Genomic DNA, 22,398 nt, shown 5'->3' with positions numbered 1-22,398 from the left:
GTTTCTATCTGTTAATCACAAGGATGCTCAATTTTTGTTTATGTTCCTGAAGACTTTTCAAAGCCAGATATGTTGAACATTTTGTGAAGTGCTCCTTGCCTTGCCCTGCTCTAATAAGAGATGAAATCCAGTATCTGGAGAGCCACAGATTCCCATCTGTATTCTATCAGCTAAGAGGGACATTTTAATTATGCATTCTTTATAAAAACTGTATCTGCAGTATGTGTGAACAAATATCAAGCTGGAATTGGTGACTGCAGCTTTTGGAACACTACCTGGTTCATGCAACTTGCACCCATTGTTAATTATGCAAAGATTAGAGTCAGTTAATTTTAGTTTGATAGTATGCAATATAATACATGAAGAGACTCTCTATACCTTGTTACAGATTATAGATAGGTGTACATGTGTATATCTGTAGTAATACATCTCTACAAAAATGAAGAATGTAATATATATGCCAAGTTCCATCAAGCAATATAACAGGCATGTTTTTTTTCTCCTCAAGAGTTTTGATTATTGCAATTTTGCAAGGTTGCTCAGCCTATTCAATTAAAAAAATCCGTAATTCCTAAATGTCCACTTCGGAAATCTTGTCAAGAAAACTGCAGGGACTTACCCAAGTAGTCTAGTAAAGGGACAAAAGAGGGAGATGGAAATTGGGAGAGAAAGAGAGAAAAAAAGACATATTACCAGACATCTTATGTAGGAAGACATTACCTTGGGATAGAAACTGCATTGGATCTCGATTGAAAAAATTGAATTGGATCTGGATTGATCCAGACAAAATCCAGACAATCACTAGAAGACATCAAGGAATTAAAGGTTTCTTCAATCCTTAATCTATTTGCTCTAATTTTCTGGTCATCTAATGTTTGGAGATCAGATATAGTAGCCTTAGTGGAGAGAAATACTTTACAAGTTCAAGACAATTACAAAAACTACAAAGCATCCTTGTTTAAATGGGAGTTATGAAGAGACACTGTTACACATAACAATCAATAATAATAAAATATACAACAGAAGGTTTTGAACTTATAAAAGTTTTATTGTTGTACAGTATCCTTACTTGATCCAGTTGGTGTGGAGATAGTGAAATGGCAAGCCAGAAAATTATTTTCTGTATTGTTCTCATATGATAAAGCTATCAATAATTAGTTCCAGTGAGCACCAATAGTGAATGAAACTTGCATATCTCCAATTAAAATCATGTATAAAAAAACTATCAATGCTACAGTTCTTAATAGGAAATAACATTTACATATAATCCCCATATAATATTTTAAATTGATTCATCCCCTGAAATGAGAAAACACTGCTTAGAGTTTTTTAAAAAAGCAAATCAGAAACAAATTAATATAATTTCATAGATGCTTCAAATAGGGCTGACAAATCTTCTTCTGTTTGAGAGCGAGGGGATAATTTAGTCACTCTTTCCTATAAGAAAAAAAAAGAAATACATTATGTAAAGTTCTAGGTAAAACCAATAGTTAGGTAGAATACACATCACAGGTTAGATTTGGCACAAGGAAAACTTTAGACAATCTAATGTGCAGTAATTCTACTAATATACATTCAGCAATTTTATAATACATAATGCTAGTATTTCAGTACCAAGCCTGTAATCTTATTTCTTTTGGAATAAAGACCTTTTCAATTAAGTTTTGAGTTTTAAGTAAATAGAAAACCCAGGACTCTGGCTTTCAGCAGGCTTATTATGTCATGGCAGATGATGCAAAAGATGGCGAAAAAGAGACCACTGGAGAGGAGAAGACAATTTCATTACATTTCTCATAATACTTGTTGCTGTTACTAAGTATATAAATATATATATATATGACGGTCTTGGTATATTCGGGTTTCTTCCCGTGTAGGATTTGGAAATTTCTGGCGACGTTTCGATGAGGTCCCACTCATCATCTTCAGGCTGGTGTTTCTGTCCTTGTTCTAAGGCGAACACTGCAAGACCTAAGCTGCCTTCCTTCTATAAATACTGGTGGCTGGGTGTGGTTTGATGGCTCAGCAATTGCCTGCTGTGTAGAAACTTCCTGGTGAGTCAGTGGGGTAACATCTGGGGTCGTTGATGTAGCTGAAGTATGCTGATTAGTTAATGGTTGTTGATTAGGCGTGATATCCTGGGTAGTTGGAGCTTGCAGGCTACTTGATTGTTTTGCAATATGTGTTCTGAGTCTAGTTTCTGTTTTTATGGCTGGGTTACGTTTGAGGGCTGGTTTCCAGATGTCTGGTAGGCGGGAGGTATCATCCCGCTTGTTCATATTTTGAGGATGTTTTTCTATCTCGATGGCTTCCATTATTATTCTTTTGCTGTAGTGCTCTGTTTTGGAAATTAATTTAGTACTGTCAAAATCAATTTCATGTCCTGTAGTTTTGAAGTGTTGGAAAAGGGAGGAGGTTTTTTCTTTTTTCCTTAATGTATTCTTATGTTCTGCAACACGTGCATTTACTCTCCTGTTAGTTTGTCCAATATATGTGGCTGGGCAGATTTTACACGGTATTTGATAAACTCCCTGGTTTTCTAGCTGGGTATTGTCTTTCGGTTTCTTAGGATGTTGGCTATTTTCTTATCTGTACCAAAGGCTGTCCTGATGTTGTGTTTGCGGAGAATTTTACTGATTTTATCTGTGGTGCCTTTGATGTAAGGGAGGAGGGCGATGCCATTGTCCTGTTCTGTGTCTTGGTTCTTGGGGGGTGTCTCTTTTTGGATTAAGTTGTTGATTGCCTCTCTTTGGAATCCATTGGAAATTAATACATTTGTGAGACTGTGTAATTCAGGTTCCAGGTGGTCTTTGTCGGCTAGGCGTTTGGTTCTGGAAATGAGGGTCTGGGCTACGGAATTGATCTGTGCAGGGTGGTGGTGGGATTTTACATTTAAGTAGCGGTTGGTGTACCGTCTACCAAAAGAAGACACATATATTGAACAAACTAACAGGAGAGTAAATGCACGTGTTGCAGAACATAAGAATGCATTAAGGAAAAAAGAAAAAACCTCCTCCCTTTTCCAACACTTCAAAACTACAGGACATGAAATTGATTTTGACAGTACTAAATTAATTTCCAAAACAGAACACTACAGCAAAAGAATAATAATGGAACAAAATATGAACAAGCGGGATGATACCTCCCGCCTACCAGACATCTGGAAACCAGCCCTCAAACGTAACCCAGCCATAAAAACAGAAACTAGACTCAGAACACATATTGCAAAACAATCAAGTAGCCTGCAAGCTCCAACTACCCAGGATATCACGCCTAATCAACAACCATTAACTAATCAGCATACTTCAGCTACATCAACGACCCCAGATGTTACCTCACTGACTCACCAGGAAGTTTCTACACAGCAGGCAATTGCTGAGCCATCAAACCACACCCAGCCACCAGTATTTATAGAAGGAAGGCAGCTTAGGTCTCACAGTGTTCGCCTTAGAACAAGGACAGAAACACCAGCCTGAAGATGATGAGTGGGACCTCATCGAAACGTCGCCAGAAATTTCCAAATCCTACATGGGAAGAAACCCAAATATACCAAGACCGTCATACCTGTACCTGTGAAAATCTACGAAAACAAATATATATATATATATATATATATATATATATATATATATATATATATATATCTATCTAAAGGGCTATGTAACAAATCCGAATGTTCATTGGAAATACAGACTGTGTTGTGAACTTTCTGAGACTCTGCGAAGTTTGAAAAATAAGTTGTGACATAAAAAATATAGAAAATGTTGTGGTTAGGTCTGGCCCAGCACCTGCCCCAAGGAATGTGCATGTGGATGTGGGGAAAACATTCACATGCTGCAGGCCTGTTTTGCTCCCGATGGAATCTGCCGACGAAGCCTCCTCTGACCAAGGAAGCATGAGTGACAGGGAAGAGGGGAGTTTGGCAGACAGCCCAGGAGGAGATCAATCATCTGTATCATCCTTGGATTCTGAACAAGAATTAATGACACATCCACGCAAGCGTAGAGTGATGCATAGGAGACAACAACTGAAGGATTATTACAAGAGAAAATGAGGCCACCTGTGGTTGGGTGGGGCTGCTGTAATTAGTGCTACAGATAAAAGTGAATTGGATTGCATTTAACCTGTGCCTTGTGTGTACCAGAAAATCCCTTTGACATTTAAAAAGGGAGCTGTTTCTGTTTTTCTGTTTATAAAAACTTTGGGTTTTCCTTTTATCGTGTGGTGTGTGTCTTCCTGGACTAATTACCCTGTAATTACGGGTGGTTGAAACACGCTGGCAGAACAGAAAATATCTCACATCCCCTAATGAAATTTTTGCTTCATATTAGCAAAATTTAATGATCATTCTGATTGTCATAACTGGATGAAATGAACACAGAAAAAAATAATGGCAAAACCCCCTCATATTGCAGCTAGTTTGAGGCCCTTCAGATATTGGTGACTTCTAACACCCAATATCCCAAGATACACTGCTAGTGATCAACAGTGATGGCCTAAAGATTTCCCATTTGTGACCCTGGAAGAAGAATAATAGCTCCATTAACTCATATGCACATATATGTACAGGTATTTGTTATCAAATGTTGCAATGGGACAGCCATTTTCTGAGAATAAGTGTGATTATCATTAAATGTTCCTGGATAAGCAAATGTTTACTTTTTTCTTTTTATTCTCTTTTTGAGACAGAAAAAGAAGCGCCCTATAATAACTTGTTCTTTATACCAGGGGTCTCCAACCTTGGCAACTTTAAGCCTGGCGGACTTCTGGGAGTTTAAGTCCGCCAGGCTTAAAGTTGCCAAGGTTGGAGATTCCTGCTTTATACATTGCTGCTAGAAGAAGCAAAATATTATTCTCAGAGCCTGCATGGAAATGCGATCAATTAAGACTTGGTGGTTATTTTCAGAAAAAACAGATCTTGCAGTTTGTCCTACCTGAGGTAGGGTGCCTTTGACTAAAGCAGGAATATCGGCTTTTGAATAACCAAGGGCAGCTAAGCCATCATCAACATTGAGATCAAATAAAATTTTTCGGAGGGTGTCTGCCAAAATAAGTCCAGCATCCTTCAGCTTGGCATTACTGATGTTAGCTCCTAAAAATAAACAACAAGTCTGTAAAGAAATTGTGTTGTAACTTATCATAACATTGAATAGCTCATTGATGTGTATCTTTACACATTTAAGCAGTTATTTCGCTAAGAACAACATCACCTTAAAGTTCATGAAATCACTTCTCAATTAAAGTGGTTTGAAAAATATAGTTTGCTCTAAAATGGGAAACAAAATGAGAGATCAACTTAGCTGCTGTGAAAAATAGTTTGTTTAACATTTTTGCATTTAGATAGACCCATTATTTGGAAGCTGTTGCGAGTGGTCCACATCCGGCTCAGCTGGTTATGGATTCTGAGGACTAGGTGATGGATGAGTACTGGCATCGCAGGCCAGTGTTCTTGCCATCTGAGTCCAAGAGTGAGAGTGAAGGGGAGTCAGAGACTGAGGAACCACTAGAGAATGTAGTACCCCCAGTTATGGGAGTCAGAGGATGCTGGGGAATTAGAGGAGGAGGACCTCCTATTAGATGCAAGGGTCAGGAGAACATAGCCTACACATGAATATCTGAAAAGAAGGGGTTCTTGGTGTTAATAGATCTATGGGACACTTGGCCATGCCTTGCCAGTATATAAGGGGCATTCTATGGCAATGGTCCTCAACCTGGAGTTTGGGATCCTTTTTGGGGTCGAACGACTGTTTCATATGGGTTGCCTAAGACCATGGGAAAAGACAAATTTCCCAAGGTGTTAGGAACTAAAGCTTCTATTCTGGCACCTTGGAACATATTTTTACAATCTAACCAATCAGACATTTACAGTGGAGGGGTCCCTCTGATCTTCCTGCCATCAGCTTAAAACTCTGTTGAGAGAATTGGCGCTAGACTTATGATTGGGGTAACCACAACATGAGGAATTGTATTAAGGGGTCACGGCATTAGAAAGGTTGAGAACCACTGTTCTAAGGGGAAGTGGATGTGGCAAACAATGTTCGTGATCATGGCTGTGTGAGAACTCTGAGAAAAATGAGTACTTCTGCTTTAAATCAGCTCTGAAACCATGCAATCATCATCCCAGAAAAGTAAGTGCCATTTAAAGAACAGAGACACTTCAAAGGGAAAATTAATGACTCTGTGGAATGCAGCTCAGATCGAGCTTATCTCGGAGGCCATTAGCTTGGAAACACTGCCAGAATGAAATAGAAACTATACAATCATTTTATACTGTGACTTTATGCATATAATATAGCTCTTAAAATTGATACCTTGTTTGTGTGGTGGCTTTTTATTCTGTCATTGCCAAGCCTAGACATATCAGAAGCTACCCAAGTTAAAGTTTCCCAGATATTTAGAATTGTCATTCTAAATCAGGTATGCTATCTGGAGATAATGGCAGCCAGAACAATTGAGAAGGGACTGCTGCCAAAGTGTTTAGAAGACGGGCCATATTCAGCATTCAATTGTGGTTTTGTTCTGTTACTTTAATTCTAACTAATTTAATTGAAATCTTAACTCCTGTCAACATTCTCAAATTAATGTCTTTTCCCCTTGTTTATTGGACCTATCCTCTTTCTATTTTCCTTTACAAAGGCAAGTTAAGTCAAGCTCAGTGATGATATAAGCAAGATGTAAACCTGTGTCTTGTACGTTACTCACACTAAATTTTCTGATATGCACATGAAAAGATGACGTCCAAGGCTATCAGATGTGCAATGAAATTATGACGTCCAAGGCTATCAGATGTGTGGCCAACACAAGTTTGAACTTTAAAAGTGAATTAGACATGCCCATGGAGGTTGACCTGCTAACACTGCAACGTAACATGCAACATAGATTTATATAGGCAGCGTATTTTAAAAGTGTGGGAAACACTAAGGAGCACAGTCAAAGTGCCTTATTCCCTTCCTGTCTTACTTGTGTGCTTCTGGAATATACCTGATTTTTTAGGCTGAATGAAATGAGGCTGACCCACCCATCCTCTTCATACATTCTCAAGGTATTGCAGTCAAAAGAAATGTAATGTTTTTACATGACTAGACTAACTTCTGTTACCAGGCTCAGTATCAATGATCTTCCTTACATCAATTCCGGCATCCTTCACAAGTTAAATAAGTGCAGCCTTTTCATTTCCTAGATAGATTGGAAACATTGACTCCATCTTCTCTAGCAGATTTTTTTTTTAAAGGATGACTTTTATCAACAGACTCCTACCCATGATTTGGGCAGCCTCCAAGTGGCGCTCTGGGCACACTGTTGCTGTGAAGGTAAACACTGCTGGAGAGGTGAGGACGACCGAAAGGCCATGTGGCTGAAGCAAAACAAAGCATAGCACATTTTATTTAGACAGAATAGAATAGAATAGAATAGAATATAAATAGAATTTATTGGCCAAGTGTGATTGGACACACAAGGAATTTGTCTTGGTGCATATGCTCTCAGTGTACATAAAATAAAATATACATTTGTCAAGAATCATGTGGTACAACAGTTAATGATCGTCATAGGAGTCAAATAAGCAATGAAGAAACAATATTAATTAAAATCTTAGGATATAAGCAACAAGTTACAGTCATACAGTCCTAAGTGGGAGGAAAAGGATGATAGGAATGATGAGAAAAACTAGTAGAAATAGAAGCGCAGATTTAGTAAAAACTCTGACAGTGTTGAGGGAATTATTTGTTTAGTAGAGTGATGGCGTTCGGGAAAAAACTGTTCTTGTGTCTAGTTGTCTTGGTGTAGCGACGTTTTGAGGTTTTGATTATTACCAATAATCATCGACAGAATTCACTGAAAAATCATAGTAACAAACTTATATCATTATAGGCAAAAGACTAATGGGTATATCAAATTGTTACCACTATAGAATGATCCACATTATAATCCTTTGCTTTATAATTCTTCACCAAACCGGAAATTGGATAAGACATGCCATGGCTGGAAAGAACAAAGAACCTCAATTAGTATCAAAATTATGGAATAAAGAAATCATGTAAATAATTTGAACAGATACAAGTTAATAGTAATGTAATTATCCAGAAAAAGTTACAGAAAAAAATATCTATGAGTGCCTCACTTCCCAATCCTCTCAGCCAAAATGTGTTTTCATTTCAGTTGTACAAAGGGACTGTTACTAATGGTGATATTTTATTTTATTTATTTATTTGTCAAGCACGTATTAGATAATATACAGGTATAAACAGAGGTGGGCTACCGCTCGGACAGGGGGGGAACGCAGTGGGGTAGCGAAAATGGAGCTGCACCCCAGAGCATCCAATTAGCACTGAAAGATGTTGAAAGAAAATGCAGGGCGTCCTGCATAAGCCACGCCCACAGTCTGGTAGTAAAACTTTTGGTAGCCCTTCACTGGGTATAAATATGATTTGAATACATGAGATAGATATGAATAAAAGGGAACATTAGGACAGGGACCGTAGGCATTCTGGTGTGCTTATGCATGCCTCTTAGACTTCTTAGGAATAGGGTGAGGTCAACAATAGTCAGTCTAAAGTTAAAATTTTGGGGGTTTGGAGGTGAAACCACAGAGTCAGGCATTGCCCACTCTGTTTCTGAAGTTGTATTTTCTGTAATTGAATATTTTCTGTAATCAAAACCCAAGTGAATTTCTCTACGTTATTTATTTTGAAGCCTTTTGATTTTTACCCAGCATTAATTTTGTTAGTGCAAATAAAAACAATGTACTTAACTTACCAAAGATGTACACCAGCATTTCCAAACCCAATGCCAGCAAAAGCACTTGCCAGATGCATGTTAAATCTTGCTTCTTGATCTTCTGGGTTCTTTATGGCTCTGCCCATAATAACAAGAGTATTTTATTCAAGAAAGCAGATACAGTATGTTCATATGTAGAAGATAGGTTCTTGTTAAGTATTAACAACTTATTACTCTTCATTTTTTCATAGACAATAAACCCTTTGTTTGTATCTTAGCAGCAAGCGTATTCTTTTTCATGTGGAAAATCCCAGTTTCAGTTTCCTCAACCTGGTGGCTTCCGTACTACAATTCTATAATTAACTTTGCTATGTAGGAATGAGGTTAGGTGACTGTTGTAGGAAGATAGGTACTGTAGTTTATGATGGGAAATGGCCGGCAAGTAGCAGACTATCCAAACAACTTATTTAATCTAGAGAAATATCTTCCTGGGTTCGCATTTTATCAAAAAAATGTACAAAATTGAGATCCAATTGCTTTTTAATCTGCCTACAAATATTTTTTTGAGGAATCCTTGAAGAGTGGAAAAAAAGATCTACCAATATCAATACAGCATTCAAAATGTACATGTTGTGGAGAAGAAACTCAAACTACCTTGATCAAGAGAGTGATGCATTGCATTTGTTCCGAGTTAACATCATAAAGGTTTTGTGTTCTTGCTTTGTAAAGAGGACTGTGAGTATCCATCTTTTATTATTTATTTATTTTATTTTTATTTATTACATATTCGTCAAACAAAGTGTAGAATTATACAGTAGTTTGTATTAACATTTTATTTATTTATTTATTTACTTATTTACTTACTTACTTACTTACTTACTTACTTATTTATTTATTTATTTAGTCCAATACACAATAAAGGTTACAGAGGATATAGTAGAGAAGAAATAGCAGATATAGAAGAAACTATAGGACAGTGGACGGAAGGCACTCTGGTGCGCTTATGTACGCTCCTTACTGACCTCTTAGGAATCTGGAGAGGTCAACCGTGGACAGTCTAAGGGTAAAATGTTGGGGGTTAGGGCCGCAGTGTTCCCTCTAATTTTTTTGGGGGGTGGGCGGAAAAGTATAGTGTCTGAGCAGCAGTCCCTTCGGGACTGGGCGGCACAGAAATAATAAACAAACAAACAAACAAACAAAAACCCCACCCTGTTTTGCCTCAGAGAATTTCAAAATAAAATACTGTACTGTGTGTCTATAACAGTGAGCTCATAATAGGGCAACTCTATCAATATCAAAATGCCACTTAAATAGTTGAGCTAGTTTCAAACTAGATTTTGATTTTCTTTCTCTCTTCCTTACTCCCATTCTTTTTCTTTCTCTTTTTCTTCCTCTCTTTTTTCTATCTGTTTCTCTCTCTTCCTCTCTTCCTCTCTCTCTCTTTCCCTCTCGGCTTCTGGGCAGGTTTGGAAAACTCTGAGTTGATGATGATTTTTAAGTGAGCGATTGCTCACTGCTCAGCTTAGAGGGAACTATGGTTAGGGGATGATACTACAGAGTCCGGTAATGAGTTCCACCCTTCGACAACCCGATTACTAAAGTCATATTTTTTACAGTCAAGTTTGGAGCGGTTAATATTAAGCTTGAATCTATTGTGTGCTCTTGTGTTGTTGTGGTTGAAGCTGAAGTAGTCGCTGACAGGCAGGACATTGCAGCATATGATCTTGTGGGCAATACTTAGATCATGTTTAAGGTGTCGTAGTTCTAAGCTTTCAAGACCCAGGATTGTAAGTCTAGTTTCGTAGGGTATTCTGTTTTGAGTGGAGGAATGAAGGGCTCTTCTTGTGAACATAACAAAGTATAAAGAAGTGATAAAAAGAATAATAGGACAGAAGGACAGGGATGGTAGGCACAACAGTGCACTTATGCATGCCCCTTACAGACCTCTTAGAAAAGGGGAGCGGTCAAAAGTAGATAATTTAAGGTTGAAGATCTTGGGGTTAGGGGAAGAAACAACAGAGCCAGGTAGTCAGTTCCAGGCACTGATCACTCTGTTGCTGAAGTCATATTTTCTGCAGTCAAGTTTGGAGCAATTTACATTTAGTTTGTATCTATTACGTGCTCTTGTGTTGTTGTTGTTGTTGTTGAAGTAGTCACTAACAGGAAGGACATGTGTCAGATTTGCTTAGTTGTAATTGCCAGTCTTTCAGTAATTTGATGCCCTGGACTTTGTCAAAAATTTGGCTGGGAACAATGGGATTTGTAATCTAACGTATCCAAATAGCACTACGTTACGGCAAATTGTTTTGTTCTTTATAAACTTATTTCAGGATAATTGATTGATCCTAACCCTAAAGGACTTAAAAACCTACACAACATAGACTGTATATTTTAATTTGAGTATTCATTTGGATATTGAAAGAGGAAAAAATTAATACAAAGATAAAAAGTACCTCTTCAAGTATTTAGAAACAATCTGCAATGCATGGACAGCCCAGACATCACTGATGGGGTTGCTTCCTTGATAAGCTGGCCGGTTCATTGGGTTTGAAGGGCAAGGGCTGCGCTGGTTGTAGGGAAGAGCAGTGTAGGATTCAAGAGCATGGCTGGCAAGTTGAATGGGGAAGTGGGGAAAATATAAGAATTTGACTTTATGGGTTTCTTCCTATAAAGATTTACAAATCAATATTATTGGGAAAGCAGAAGGTCAATGACTGTTCCTGATCTTTTCAAAATGATAAAATGATAACATATCTTCGCACTAGACTTAGTGCAACTATTTCCCAAATACTACAAGAGACATGCATCTAAATGCCCAGAGTCTGTTTGGAGTTGGGTGGCTTAAAATAAAAATAAAATAAAATCAAAATATACTACATATAGAGGATGAATGTTTTCTTAATGTTTCTTTATTCCTCTTCAGGATCAAAATTTTCCCCTCATAATTCATTAAGGTCAATTTAAACAAAAGAAATTGAAGTACAGAATGTTTCAATAAAAGATAACTTTTATTTTATTAAAAGTGCAATTGCTAACATGTTCTAAGCCGCCCTGAGTCTAAGGAGAAGGGCGGTATAAAAATTGAATGAATGAATAAATACATAAATAAATAAATAAACTAGGGCTTGTCCTGATGGGGTTAAATGGATTACTTTATTCCACCTTTTTGTCCTCAGACCCCCTTGGCTGAATGCATAGAAAAGCAGGAAACTGAGGCAAAAACTAGACCTCATTCCCAATTTGTTTGCTTGTAGCAGCAGGCAGGACGGGGTGGAATGCAGTTCCACCGGCGGAAATGAAGGTCCGTGCCACAGCTCTAGCTGATCGGCGGTTGTCAATTCCTGGATTACTGGTCTCAGCTCGGTTCTCCTTTTTTCCCCTGCTGTTGCTGCTTCTGCACTCCTCTTTCTCCTTCCTGGCCTTGGACGAGCTTCCCCTCTCTCTTGCCCGGCTCCCCTCCACCTCACGTGGCCACCTCCTGCCTGAGGTGCAAGCAGAAGGTGTGGGGGGAAGCGGCGCTGGGAGCATTTATGCTTCTGGCAGCACCCATTTGCTTAGCTACCCAGCTGAGGCAGGGGGGGGGGCGACCCAGGAAGGAGATTGTGGGAAAGGTGAAGCAAATTGTCATCCCAGCGAGTGACACTGGTAAGTTTGTAAGTCGAGGACCTAGCCGTTCACTTGAACGATGATGATCGTTCAAGCTGTTCCCACCTGATCACATGCCCGGCAAGCCACTCCTATCCAGTCACATGACCATAAAGCCACACCCACAAAATAAGCACAGCCCACAGTATGGCAGTAAAATTTTGGCTGCCCATTACTGCTTGTATGTAAGGCAAAAGAATAGACTTCATGATTCCATAACCTGTTGGGCATACGAAATATACCTAAGGGACAGCCAAACTGTTTCATTAAAATTCTGGACAGAGCTGCCTCTTATCAGACCATTTTCCAGGCTACATATCTACCTCATGCCTCCCAACATTATTCCCCACATATAGAATCATCCCAAAGTGTGAAGTTATCTAATGCAGTGTTTCCCAACCTTGGCCACTTGAAGGTATCTGGACTTCAACTCCCAGAATTCCCCAGCCAGCAAATGCTTGCTGGGGAATTCTGGGAGTTGAAGTCCAGATACCTTCAAGTGGCCAAGGTTGGGAAACACTGATCTAATGTATAACTTAAAAAGTTGTACAAAATATACTTACCAAAGCACATCAAAACCACTATTAGCTGCCACCCGCTCTGGCATATGGAGAGTGTGTAATGGGTCAATAATACCCAAAGTAGGCTTAATGGTTCTAGATGCAATGCCTAAATATAGAAAAAATATGTATGTATTGTACACCTAGAAATAAAAAACTTTCTAAATAGATTTTGCAATAATGGTTAAAGTGATTTAGAGTTTAGACTATGCAAAGTATTTTACCCTTTCAAATAATTAAGAACATTACTGAGATTTAAATAAAATTTCAGAAAAGAAGTTTTTTTAAAAGTCAAGAATTATTATAAAATAAAAATAAATGCATATGTACAATCCTTACCAGTTTTTACTTTTAATTCTTTATAATCAAAAATGGCCACTCCAGTGGTTTCACTTCCAGTTCCAGCTGTTGTCGGAACTTTGGAAAAGAAAAAATTAAATGCACTAGTACATTTAGATCAGTGTTTCCTAACCTTTTTTTGAGCCGCGGCACATTATTCATGTTTTCAAAATTCTGGGGAACACTGAACGGGGGGGGGGGGGTGGGGGGGGGGGGGGGGGGGCTAAAGAAAAGTTTGGACAAAAAAAATATCTCTTCCTCCATTTCACTCTATTTCTCCCTCTCCTCTTTCTCTCTCTTCCTTCCTTCCCTTCTTTCTCTCCATCCCTTTCTGCCTCTCTTTTTTGCTCTCTTTCTCTCTCCCTCCTTCCCTCCCTCTATGTCTTTCCCTCTCCCTCCTTCCCCCTTTCTTTCTCTCTCTCTCTCTTGCTTTCTTTCCTTCTCTTTCTCTTGCTTTCTTTCTCTCTCATTCTCTCTCCCCTCCTTTTTCTCTCTCTCTCTTTCTCTCTCGTTCACCACGCCAGCAACAGAGAGAAAAAAGAAAGAGCGAGAGAGAGCCGGAGAGAGAGTGGAGTGCGCAGCAGCCATCAGCCTCCTCGCCCTCCCAGACGTCCTCCAGCGCCCCGGCCTCGCGCCGCCTCCCGTTAGCCCGGCCGACTTTTCCCTGCTGCCGTTTTCTCTTCATGCGCAAAAGCCACACAGTCCCGGGCTCCCGGATCGCTCGCTTTTCTGGCCAGCGCGGCGCTTTCCTGGGCAGATGGCTTTGCTGACCGGAGAAGCGAGTGATCCGGGAGTCCGGGACTGTGTGGCTTTGCGCCATGAAGAGAAATGGCAGCAGGGAAAAGTCGGCCGTTTTCTCTTCATGGCGCAAAGCCACACAGTCCCAGACTCCTGGATTGCTCGCCCCAAGGCAGGAGGCGGCGGCGGAGGAGAGGGGGCGGATCGCGCCCCAAGGCTTGAGGCGGCGGCGGTGGCAGAGGAGAGTGGGCGGATCGGGCGGGCAATGGGGCAGGTCGGAGAAGCCAGGGGCGCGTTTGGCCGGAGGCACCGTGGGGAGGCAGGGGCAGCTGCGGCTCCCTTTACTCCTACTGCCGCACCTCCCTGCCCCTGCCTCCTTTTTCCCGCCTTCCTTCTTTGGGGCCCAGCAGGAGAATGCCGGATACGGCGGTCCGGCAACGGCAAGCGCCCCGCCAAGCTGGAGCTTCCTAGGGGCGCCGCAGCACACCTGATGGTGTCTCATGGCACACTAGTGTGCCGCGGCACACCGGTTGGGAAACGCTGATTTAGATACATATCATTACACACAGAATAATGTATATCAGAAGTGGGAAATATGCTGCCCTCCGGTACTGGTGGCTTATTATATTACTACATTACTCCACAAAGTTTTAGCAATTACATCTGGAATTCAATAGCACAATATATATTCATATATGTTATTTGTATGTAAAGTTATTTATTCATCAGTAAACCAAACAATTCATTGTGATTGATCAGACATCCTGTATAGTACAAAGTTGTCAGCGTGCTATATTGCATCTCGGGAGCTACGGACGGTCGCCCAGAAAGTAATGCACCACAGTTTTGTGTACAAAACTGTACACAAACGTTTGTTAACGTTCCCAACATTTTCTTTCTCTGTTGTGAAAAATTCAATGATGACATGTTGCTTATAACGTACATCACTTATAAATGCCATTTCGAAACACTGCTGCAGCTACGCTATGTGTCTGAAGAAATGCAAACTTTATACACGCATTCCTGACAATTCAAATAATGCATATCTAAAGTTTTGCATTCATATCAGCACTGTAGGCTGAGAAACAAATGTGGTGCATTACTTTCTGGGCGACCCTCATACCTTGGGAGCAATATAATGTCATTATGTAGAATCATTCTGGGAAAAACTATGAAAACTAGAAAAAAATAACTGTAAAACAAGAATGAAAAGAAAACATTGAGCAGAGTACCCTATTATAATAAAAATTATCTTTTATTGTTAGAAAGATCATCTAGCTATGGGAGTATTTCCGTGATGTGATTTCCCCAAATAGCTCAGAGAATCCAATCCAAATAGTTTAAAAAACCAATTCAAGAAATGATACAAACATTCAAACTACAAAGATACAGAACATAAACTCTATTGTTTTACAATCACTCCCCTCTCTCAATCCAGAGCTGTTCCTTACCTGCTATCAGAGGTTTGAGGTGGACCGTAACAGCCTTGCCTTTTCCAATAGGAGCATTGACATAATCTGAGAAATCTGATTTTGGACTTGATGAATAGAGATTAGCAGCTTTACACGTATCTATGACTGAGCCTCCACCTACGGCAACATAAGAGTCAAACTCCCCCTTTTTGGCAAACTCAATGGCATCTAGGAAACTTGAAATAAAAAAAAAATCATTTCAATTTTTTCATAAACTACTCAAGACTCACTTATACCGCCAGGCATGGGGGAGTTGAGACACCTTTCCCCCAGGCTTTTTTATACTTTGTTTTATGTTTGGTATGAATGTGCTGTTTGGTTTTTTAAATAATGATAGGGTTTTATATGTTTTTAATATTAGATTTGTTCCACTGCTATATTGTTTTTATTGCTGTTGTGAGCCGCCCCAAATCTTCGGAGAGGGGCGGCATACAAAAATAAATAAATAAATAAATAAGTAAATAAGTAAATAAGTAAGTAAATAAGTAAGTAAATAAGTAAATAAGTAAGTAAATAAGTAAATAAGTAAATAAGTAAGTAAGTAAATAAATAAATAAATAAATAAGCAAGCAAGCAAGCAAGCAAGCAAGCAAGCAAACAAACAAACAAACAAATAAATTTATTTATTTTACGCTTTTCCAACTCTCAATTTATAAAACATCATAATGTGTCTAGGAGTCATAGTAATATCTAGAGTGCATAGCTTCTCCATCTCTGCCTAATTATTCCTGTAGGCTTCACATAGGTAAGAAAGAATAAATACCTTTGGTCTGTGGGCTCCACTCTGACATTATCATAGATTTGGAAGTTTACGCCATTGACTGTCAGAGAATCTAACACTGCTGTCATGGGAGGAAGTTGACAAAGATTCTTATCTGTCATCACACAAACTTTTTTAGCACCCCAATTCTGCAAGTCCTATAGTAAATGAAAATGTAGTTAAAACAAAGAAAGTGAAAGAGGAGAAAAGACAAATTTGAAAATGTTGTTCCAGGAGGTAGGGGTAGTGATTTCTGACAGTCTCAAAATGGGCGAACAGTGCAGTCAGGCGGTAGGGAAAGCAAGTAGGATGCTTGGCTGCATAGCTAGAGGTATAACAAGCAGGAAGAGGGAGATTATGATCCCGCTATATAGAGTGCTGGTGAGACCACATTTGGAATACTGTGTTCAGTTCTGGAGACCTCACCTACAAAAAGATATTGACAAAATTGAATGGGTCCAAAGATGGGCTACAAGAATGGTGGAAGGTCTTAAGCATAAAACGTATCAGGAAAGACTTAATTAACTCAATCTGTATAGTCTGGAGGACAGAAGGAAAAGGGGGGACATGATCAAAACATTTAAATATGTTACAGGGTTAAATAAGGTCCAGGAGGGAAGTGCTTTTAATAGGAAAGTGAACACAAGAACAAGGGAACACAATCTGAAGTTAGTTGGGGGAAAGATCAAAAGCAACGTGAGAAAATATTATTTTACTGAAAGAGTAGTAGATCCTTGGAACAAACTTCCAGCAGACGTGGTAGATAAATCCACAGTAACTGAATTTAAACATGCCTGGGATAAACATATATCCATTCTAAAAAAAAATACAGAAAATAGTATAATGGCAGACTAGATGGACCATGAGGTCTTTTTCTGCCATCAGACTTCTATGTTTCTATTATTAAATGCCAGATATTCAACTTGGTAGATGATTGCCCATTGTAGGGCTCCCAAATTATCCTTCACTGACTTGTATCTTTATATGGATTTCTGAAATGGAAAGAATCGTTAACAGATTAACACGGTCTCAAAAGTATCTACTGTACCGCATTTTACAATTGCATGCTTTGGATCCAGTTGGATAAGTATAATAATGAATTGCTTGACAGCAACATTGCAAAATGAGTTTTTGCAGTGTTGCTGTAAAGCAATTAATTATTAAGATACCTTGAGCCTTTCCAAATCAGTGTCTTTCCGTATGTATTTGATTTCAAATCTTGAAATCCTTAGCTGACTTCCCCCCCAAAAATGGCAGGCGCAGGATATTTTATGATAATTCTGTTTGATGTGATATAGATATAATGCATGTAAAATGCTTCCTCCTTTTCAAAAAAGAATTAAGCAGTTGCTTTTTTTTGAAATACTACAAACTAGTCTATACCATTCCCACTTCTTTAGTAACTCCCACTCCATATCGGATATTGGAAACAGCCATCTGGAAAAGAAAAAGAAAAACATTTCAGTAAAAATAGTTTATGAAAGTACACATACAAGTCACTTTTTAATATAACTAATGGAAGTGTGCCTTTCAACAAGTAGCAGTTTGTTTACCTCAAAGGCATAGTCTGTTTTCCCCAAAGCAGTACCTGGAATGAAAACAATGAAGTTAGCTTGCTGTTTAGTTTATGGAAAACCAGAGAAATTCTACTAGAATGGGTATGTATGTATGTATGTATGTATGTATGTATGTATGTATGTATGTATTTATTTATTTATTTGATTTGTATGCCGCCCCTCTCCGTAGACTTGGGGCGGCTAACAACAATAATGAAACAACATATAACAAATCTAATATTTAAAATAATTAAAAGACCCTTATTTAAAAAACAGAACATACACACAAACATACCCTGCATAAATTGTTTAGGCCTAGGGGAAAGGGAATATCTCAATTCCCCCATGCCTGACGACAGAGGTGGGTTTTAAGAAGCTTACGAAAGGCGAGGAGGGTGGGGGCAATTCTGATCTCTGGGGGGAGTTGGTTCCAGAGGGTCGAGGCCGCCACAGAGAAGGCTCTTCCCCTGGGTCCCACCAAATGACATTGTTTAGTTGACGGGACCCGGAGAAGGCCAACTCTGCGGGACCTAACTGGTCGCTGGGATTTGTTGCATTTGAGGTTCTATCAGTGGTGAAATCAATTTTTTTTATTACCAGTTCTGTGGCTTGGTAGGCATGGTGTGGCTTGGTGGGCATGGCAGTTGAAGGATACTGCACAATCTCCATTCTCTCCCCACTCTTGGGGGAGAATATTGCAAAATCTCCATTCCCACCCATTCAGGGGCCAGCCAGAGGGGGTATTTTCAAGTTGTCTGAACTACTCAAAATTTCTGCTACCGGTTCTCTGAACTACTCAAAATTTCCACTACTGGTTCTCCAGAATCTGTCAGAACCTGCTGGATTTCACCCCTGGGTTCTATAATGTTTTAAGAATTTCACTGTAGAGATGAAGGCAAATCTATAAAATGCCATTCCTGTCATGGAAACTGAAGAGAGATATAACAGCCATTATAAAGGCATTTCCAATTACAAGACAAGCATTTATCAGAAAGAAAATTGGCATGACTCTCTACTACCTGTTTTAAATGTTCTGATACTCTAATACTGTAATACTCCAGGAGTTCAACTTTGTAAGGTACTATTTTTAAGAGCACCTCTAGGCCTAAGACTGCCACTTTGCAGCCTGCCATCTTCCCATTTAATTTTATTTAAATTTAAAAGAATCTTTAAAAAGATTTAGAAAGGGAAGAGATTAGTTTGTCTCTCACCTTCCCTTCCCTATTTGCACTTCTGTTCCAAATATCACATTATTTCTGGACTTAGCTACATTTAGAGTAGAGCTATTGAAAAAAAAAATAGAATTCACCTTTATAATAGCCAGGTTATTGCTTTGCTTTCTAGCTAAGTCTAGAGCCAATCCAGCCATAATTTTTTCCAAAGTGCAGCACACTGATCGATTGATTGATCAATCGATCCCTTCCTATACAAAAAATGAGACATTGGTTCCTTTGTCCAGTCAAACCACTTCTGTCTGGATGCTGCATTCAATATTTAGTTTCTGAATTTATGGGCAAGCAATTAAGTCTACTAATAAGCTTTGGGATGCAATGACAAACTACTCAAGACTCACTTATGCCGCCAGCCATGGGGGAGTTAAGATATTCCTTCCCCCTAGGCCATTACAAATTATGCATGGTATGTTTGTGTGTATGTTTGATTTTATAATAAGGGTTTTTAGTTGTTTTATTAATTAGATTGTTACATGCTGTTTTTATCATTGTTTTTAGCCGCCCCGAGTCTACGGAGAGGGGCGGCATACAAATCCAATAAATGAATGAATGAATGAATGAATAAATAAATAAAATAAATGATGTGCCCAACAATTCATATAGAAACAATTCTGTTTTATCTAACTGTGCTTAAACCTGCTGTCTTAGGGTTGCTTGTTATGCTGTCTCTCTCATCGACTTCCTTGCTCATGGTCGACTTCCTCCAATGTCTGAATCTGCAATAATTTCTGTGATTAATTTGACATCCCAACAAAATGTCCAAGCTACTTCCACTATTTCCTTTGGGTAGTACAATAGAAATCCTGCTGTTATATTATCTGGTAGAGCTAAGCTTTTTGTTAAAGACTTTATTGGTCTTGGAAAATTATATCTATTGTTCTCTTTGAAACATGTGTATTTTTGAAAAGCCACCCTCTTATCATCTCATTTATCACTGTGGTTTAATACTTATTTTTTGAAATTTATATAGAATTATTTTTCATTAAATGATGTAAAGTGGCAAGAAAAGTAAAAGCAAAATAACGTACCTGTCACTCTTTTGTTATGTTGTGATGTGGAAAATAGGAGGAGGAAGGTGTATGAAGTATGTTCACCACCTTGAGTTATTTATAAATAATAATAAAGGCAGAATAAAAAATAAAATAAAATAAACCAGAAAGTTTTGCTTTGTAAATGACCATCTTTTACAAAGCAAAACTTTGCAAAACCAACTGTTTTAATTATAATCTATTTATTCTTAAATGGAAGCTGTATAGAAATTTTGTGAATAAACAAATTACTAAATTCAACAATACATGAATCAAACAAGAGTTATTGTAATATATATGTGTTGCTCTTCCTTTAGATAGCTGGTTTACTTGGTATAATACTGTTTGTAATAGTCATTTGATATTTGTAGAACTTGGAACAGGGAATAATTAATGTACTGACATATATACAAACAATGTCGCTTGGCGGGACCCAGAGGAAGAGCCTTCTCTGTGGCGGCCCCGACCCTCTGGAACCAACTCCCCCCAGAGATTAGAATTGCCCCCACTCTCCTTGCCTTTCGTAAGCTGCATAAAACCCACCTCTGCCGCCAGGCATGGGGGAACTAAGATACACTTTCCCCCTAGGCCTTTACAATTTTATGCATGGTATGTTTGTATGTATGACTGGTTTTTATATAATGGGTTTTTAACTGTTTTTTAGTATTGGATTTTGTTGTACTGTTTTACTGCTGTTGTTAGCCGCCCCGAGTCTGCGGAGAGGGGCGGCATACAAATCCAATTAATAATAATAATAATAATAATAATAATAATAATAATAATAATATACACACAAAATAACAGTTCACCTTGACTGTAAGTGTGAGAATGAACTGGACATGTGCATCTGTTGAAAAGAAAAAAGGAAAATGATTACTGTAACAAAGTATTAAGAGGAAATATCAACTTTGTCTATAGAAACAATTGATAGTTTGAATTCACAAGCACATTCTGCCACCTAGTGGCAATTACCTTTTATTGAAATGTCAATGATTGTTTATAGGTCTTCAAACTTTTCAACTTTAAGACTTGTGGACTTCAACTCCCAGAATTCTCACAGAATACTGGGAGTTGGAGTCCACCTATTACAGTTTGAGGACCCCTGGTATAATATCACAATGTAATCTGAATTAAATTTAAATATGACTTAAATTGAGGCAATTTACATTCCTTTGCAATGTAAGAATTCAACCCCAGTTATTCATTACATCTATAAATGGCAGTTTATCTGTGATACATTTTATCTTTTATTTTGTGACATAGTCATAGGAGTAACAAATTATTAAGACTTTAAATAATCTTTCTAAGGCTAAGAGTATATGTTTCATGTTCACTTTGCCCCAGCCCTTTGAACCATGTTTATAGAACAGTTTAATTGGCTCTAATGGTATTTATTTACAAATAATGGTGCATATAATTTAAAGCTACTTATTCAATTATTGAATTCTCATGCATTTATTATTTTACATAGGCTTGTAGCTCTAGGCACTACCTAAAATCTTTTAAAATTGAGGCAATTTAATCACTTTATAGGCGACCCCTGTGAAACGGTCATTCGACCCCCAAAGGGGTCCTGACCCACAGGTTGAGAACCACTGTTATAGAGAATATACTCGTAGTAAAATACAGTATATCAGAGAAAGAATAGAAGAGATATAGGAGTAAAGTATAGGAATAAAGATATAGGATATAGGAATAAGATATAGGAATAAATATATATCAATGAAAGAATAGAGAAAGGATATAGGAATAGAAGAAAAGATATATGAGATCTAGGAGAGACAATAGGACAGGGGATGGAAGGCACACTAGTGCACTTATGCACTACTGTTTGGTATTTACTTCAAAACCATGATGTGTATAAACCAAAGTCCGTTTCTGTCCTTGATCAAATAACTTTCTGAAACACGTTCTGTTTGTCTCTCTCTCTTAGCAGGACGCTAGATGGAAATAAGCAAATTAAAGTATCAGCTTCCAAAGATAATCCCCCCCGCTTCCCAACTCGGCTTTAGGACCTGTGGAATTCTCAAGTCTTTATCTTACACGGAAAGTGTGCTGCGGTTTTGTTTTTCCTAAAGCAACGAAGCTTCCGAGCCCGCTTCCAATTTCGTGGCAACTAATGTCGAGCTGCTCTTGCCAGACGCTCCCTTAAGCAGCAAAAAAGGCACAAACACTCACGCTGCCAGCTGCAGCTGCTTCAGCAAACGAGCCACCTTATCACGTCCTCCTGCTGCCATGACTTCTGCAGCTCCGCTTGGGATATAGCAAGGGACGACGGGAAAGCGAAGTTAGGACAAGTTGAGTAAAGAGCTTGAAAGAGAAAGGAAAGAATGGCTGTGCCTAGGTTGGGCAATCC

General features: G+C 38.6%; 1 protein-coding gene across 6 annotated transcripts; it reads right to left on the bottom strand.

Annotated features, from left to right (window-relative positions):
* Positions 1-1,027: 1,027 nt before the first annotated feature.
* On the bottom strand, positions 1,028-22,398 carry ADHFE1 (alcohol dehydrogenase iron containing 1). Of its 6 annotated transcripts, XM_070747865.1 has the most exons (15): positions 22,086-22,267; positions 21,885-21,982; positions 20,852-20,889; positions 17,780-17,814; positions 17,610-17,663; positions 16,230-16,384; positions 15,446-15,642; positions 13,257-13,334; positions 12,921-13,026; positions 11,166-11,318; positions 8,752-8,850; positions 7,899-7,977; positions 7,255-7,351; positions 4,932-5,089; positions 1,028-1,437 (listed from the first exon to the last, which is right to left on the bottom strand). In XM_070747865.1, exons 2-15 carry the CDS (start codon positions 21,893-21,895, stop codon positions 1,354-1,356), a joined length of 1,344 nt encoding a protein of 447 aa, XP_070603966.1. In that variant the 5' UTR covers positions 21,896-21,982; positions 22,086-22,267; the 3' UTR covers positions 1,028-1,353. The 6 variants fall into 6 exon arrangements, with proteins under 6 accessions (XP_070603966.1, XP_070603964.1, XP_070603969.1 ...); XM_070747863.1 differs by lacking the exon at positions 21,885-21,982 and having other exon boundaries at positions 22,221-22,398; XM_070747868.1 differs by lacking the exon at positions 21,885-21,982 and having other exon boundaries at positions 22,086-22,103.

The sequence above is a fragment of the Erythrolamprus reginae genome, chromosome 3 (genome assembly GCF_031021105.1).
Source record: "Erythrolamprus reginae isolate rEryReg1 chromosome 3, rEryReg1.hap1, whole genome shotgun sequence".
Classification (NCBI taxonomy): Eukaryota; Metazoa; Chordata; class Lepidosauria; order Squamata; family Dipsadidae; genus Erythrolamprus; species Erythrolamprus reginae.
The sequence above is the reverse complement of the archived record's forward strand: the minus strand, read 5'-3'. Positions and strand labels throughout refer to the sequence as shown.

What these genes read in the sequence shown, in the direction of transcription:
- ADHFE1 (XM_070747863.1), bottom strand. Translation starts at nt 22,279, where the DNA reads ATGGCAGCAGGAGGACGTGATAAGGTGGCTCGTTTGCTGAAGCAGCTG. An exon ending in TTACTAAAGAAGTGGGAATG is followed by an intron (nt 16,385 to 17,609) that starts GTATAGACTAGT and finishes CATTTACTATAG; the next exon opens with GACTTGCAGAATTGGGGTGC. An exon ending in AGTGGTTTTGATGTGCTTTG is followed by an intron (nt 11,319 to 12,920) that starts GTAAGTATATTT and finishes TCAACTTGCCAG; the next exon opens with CCATGCTCTTGAATCCTACA.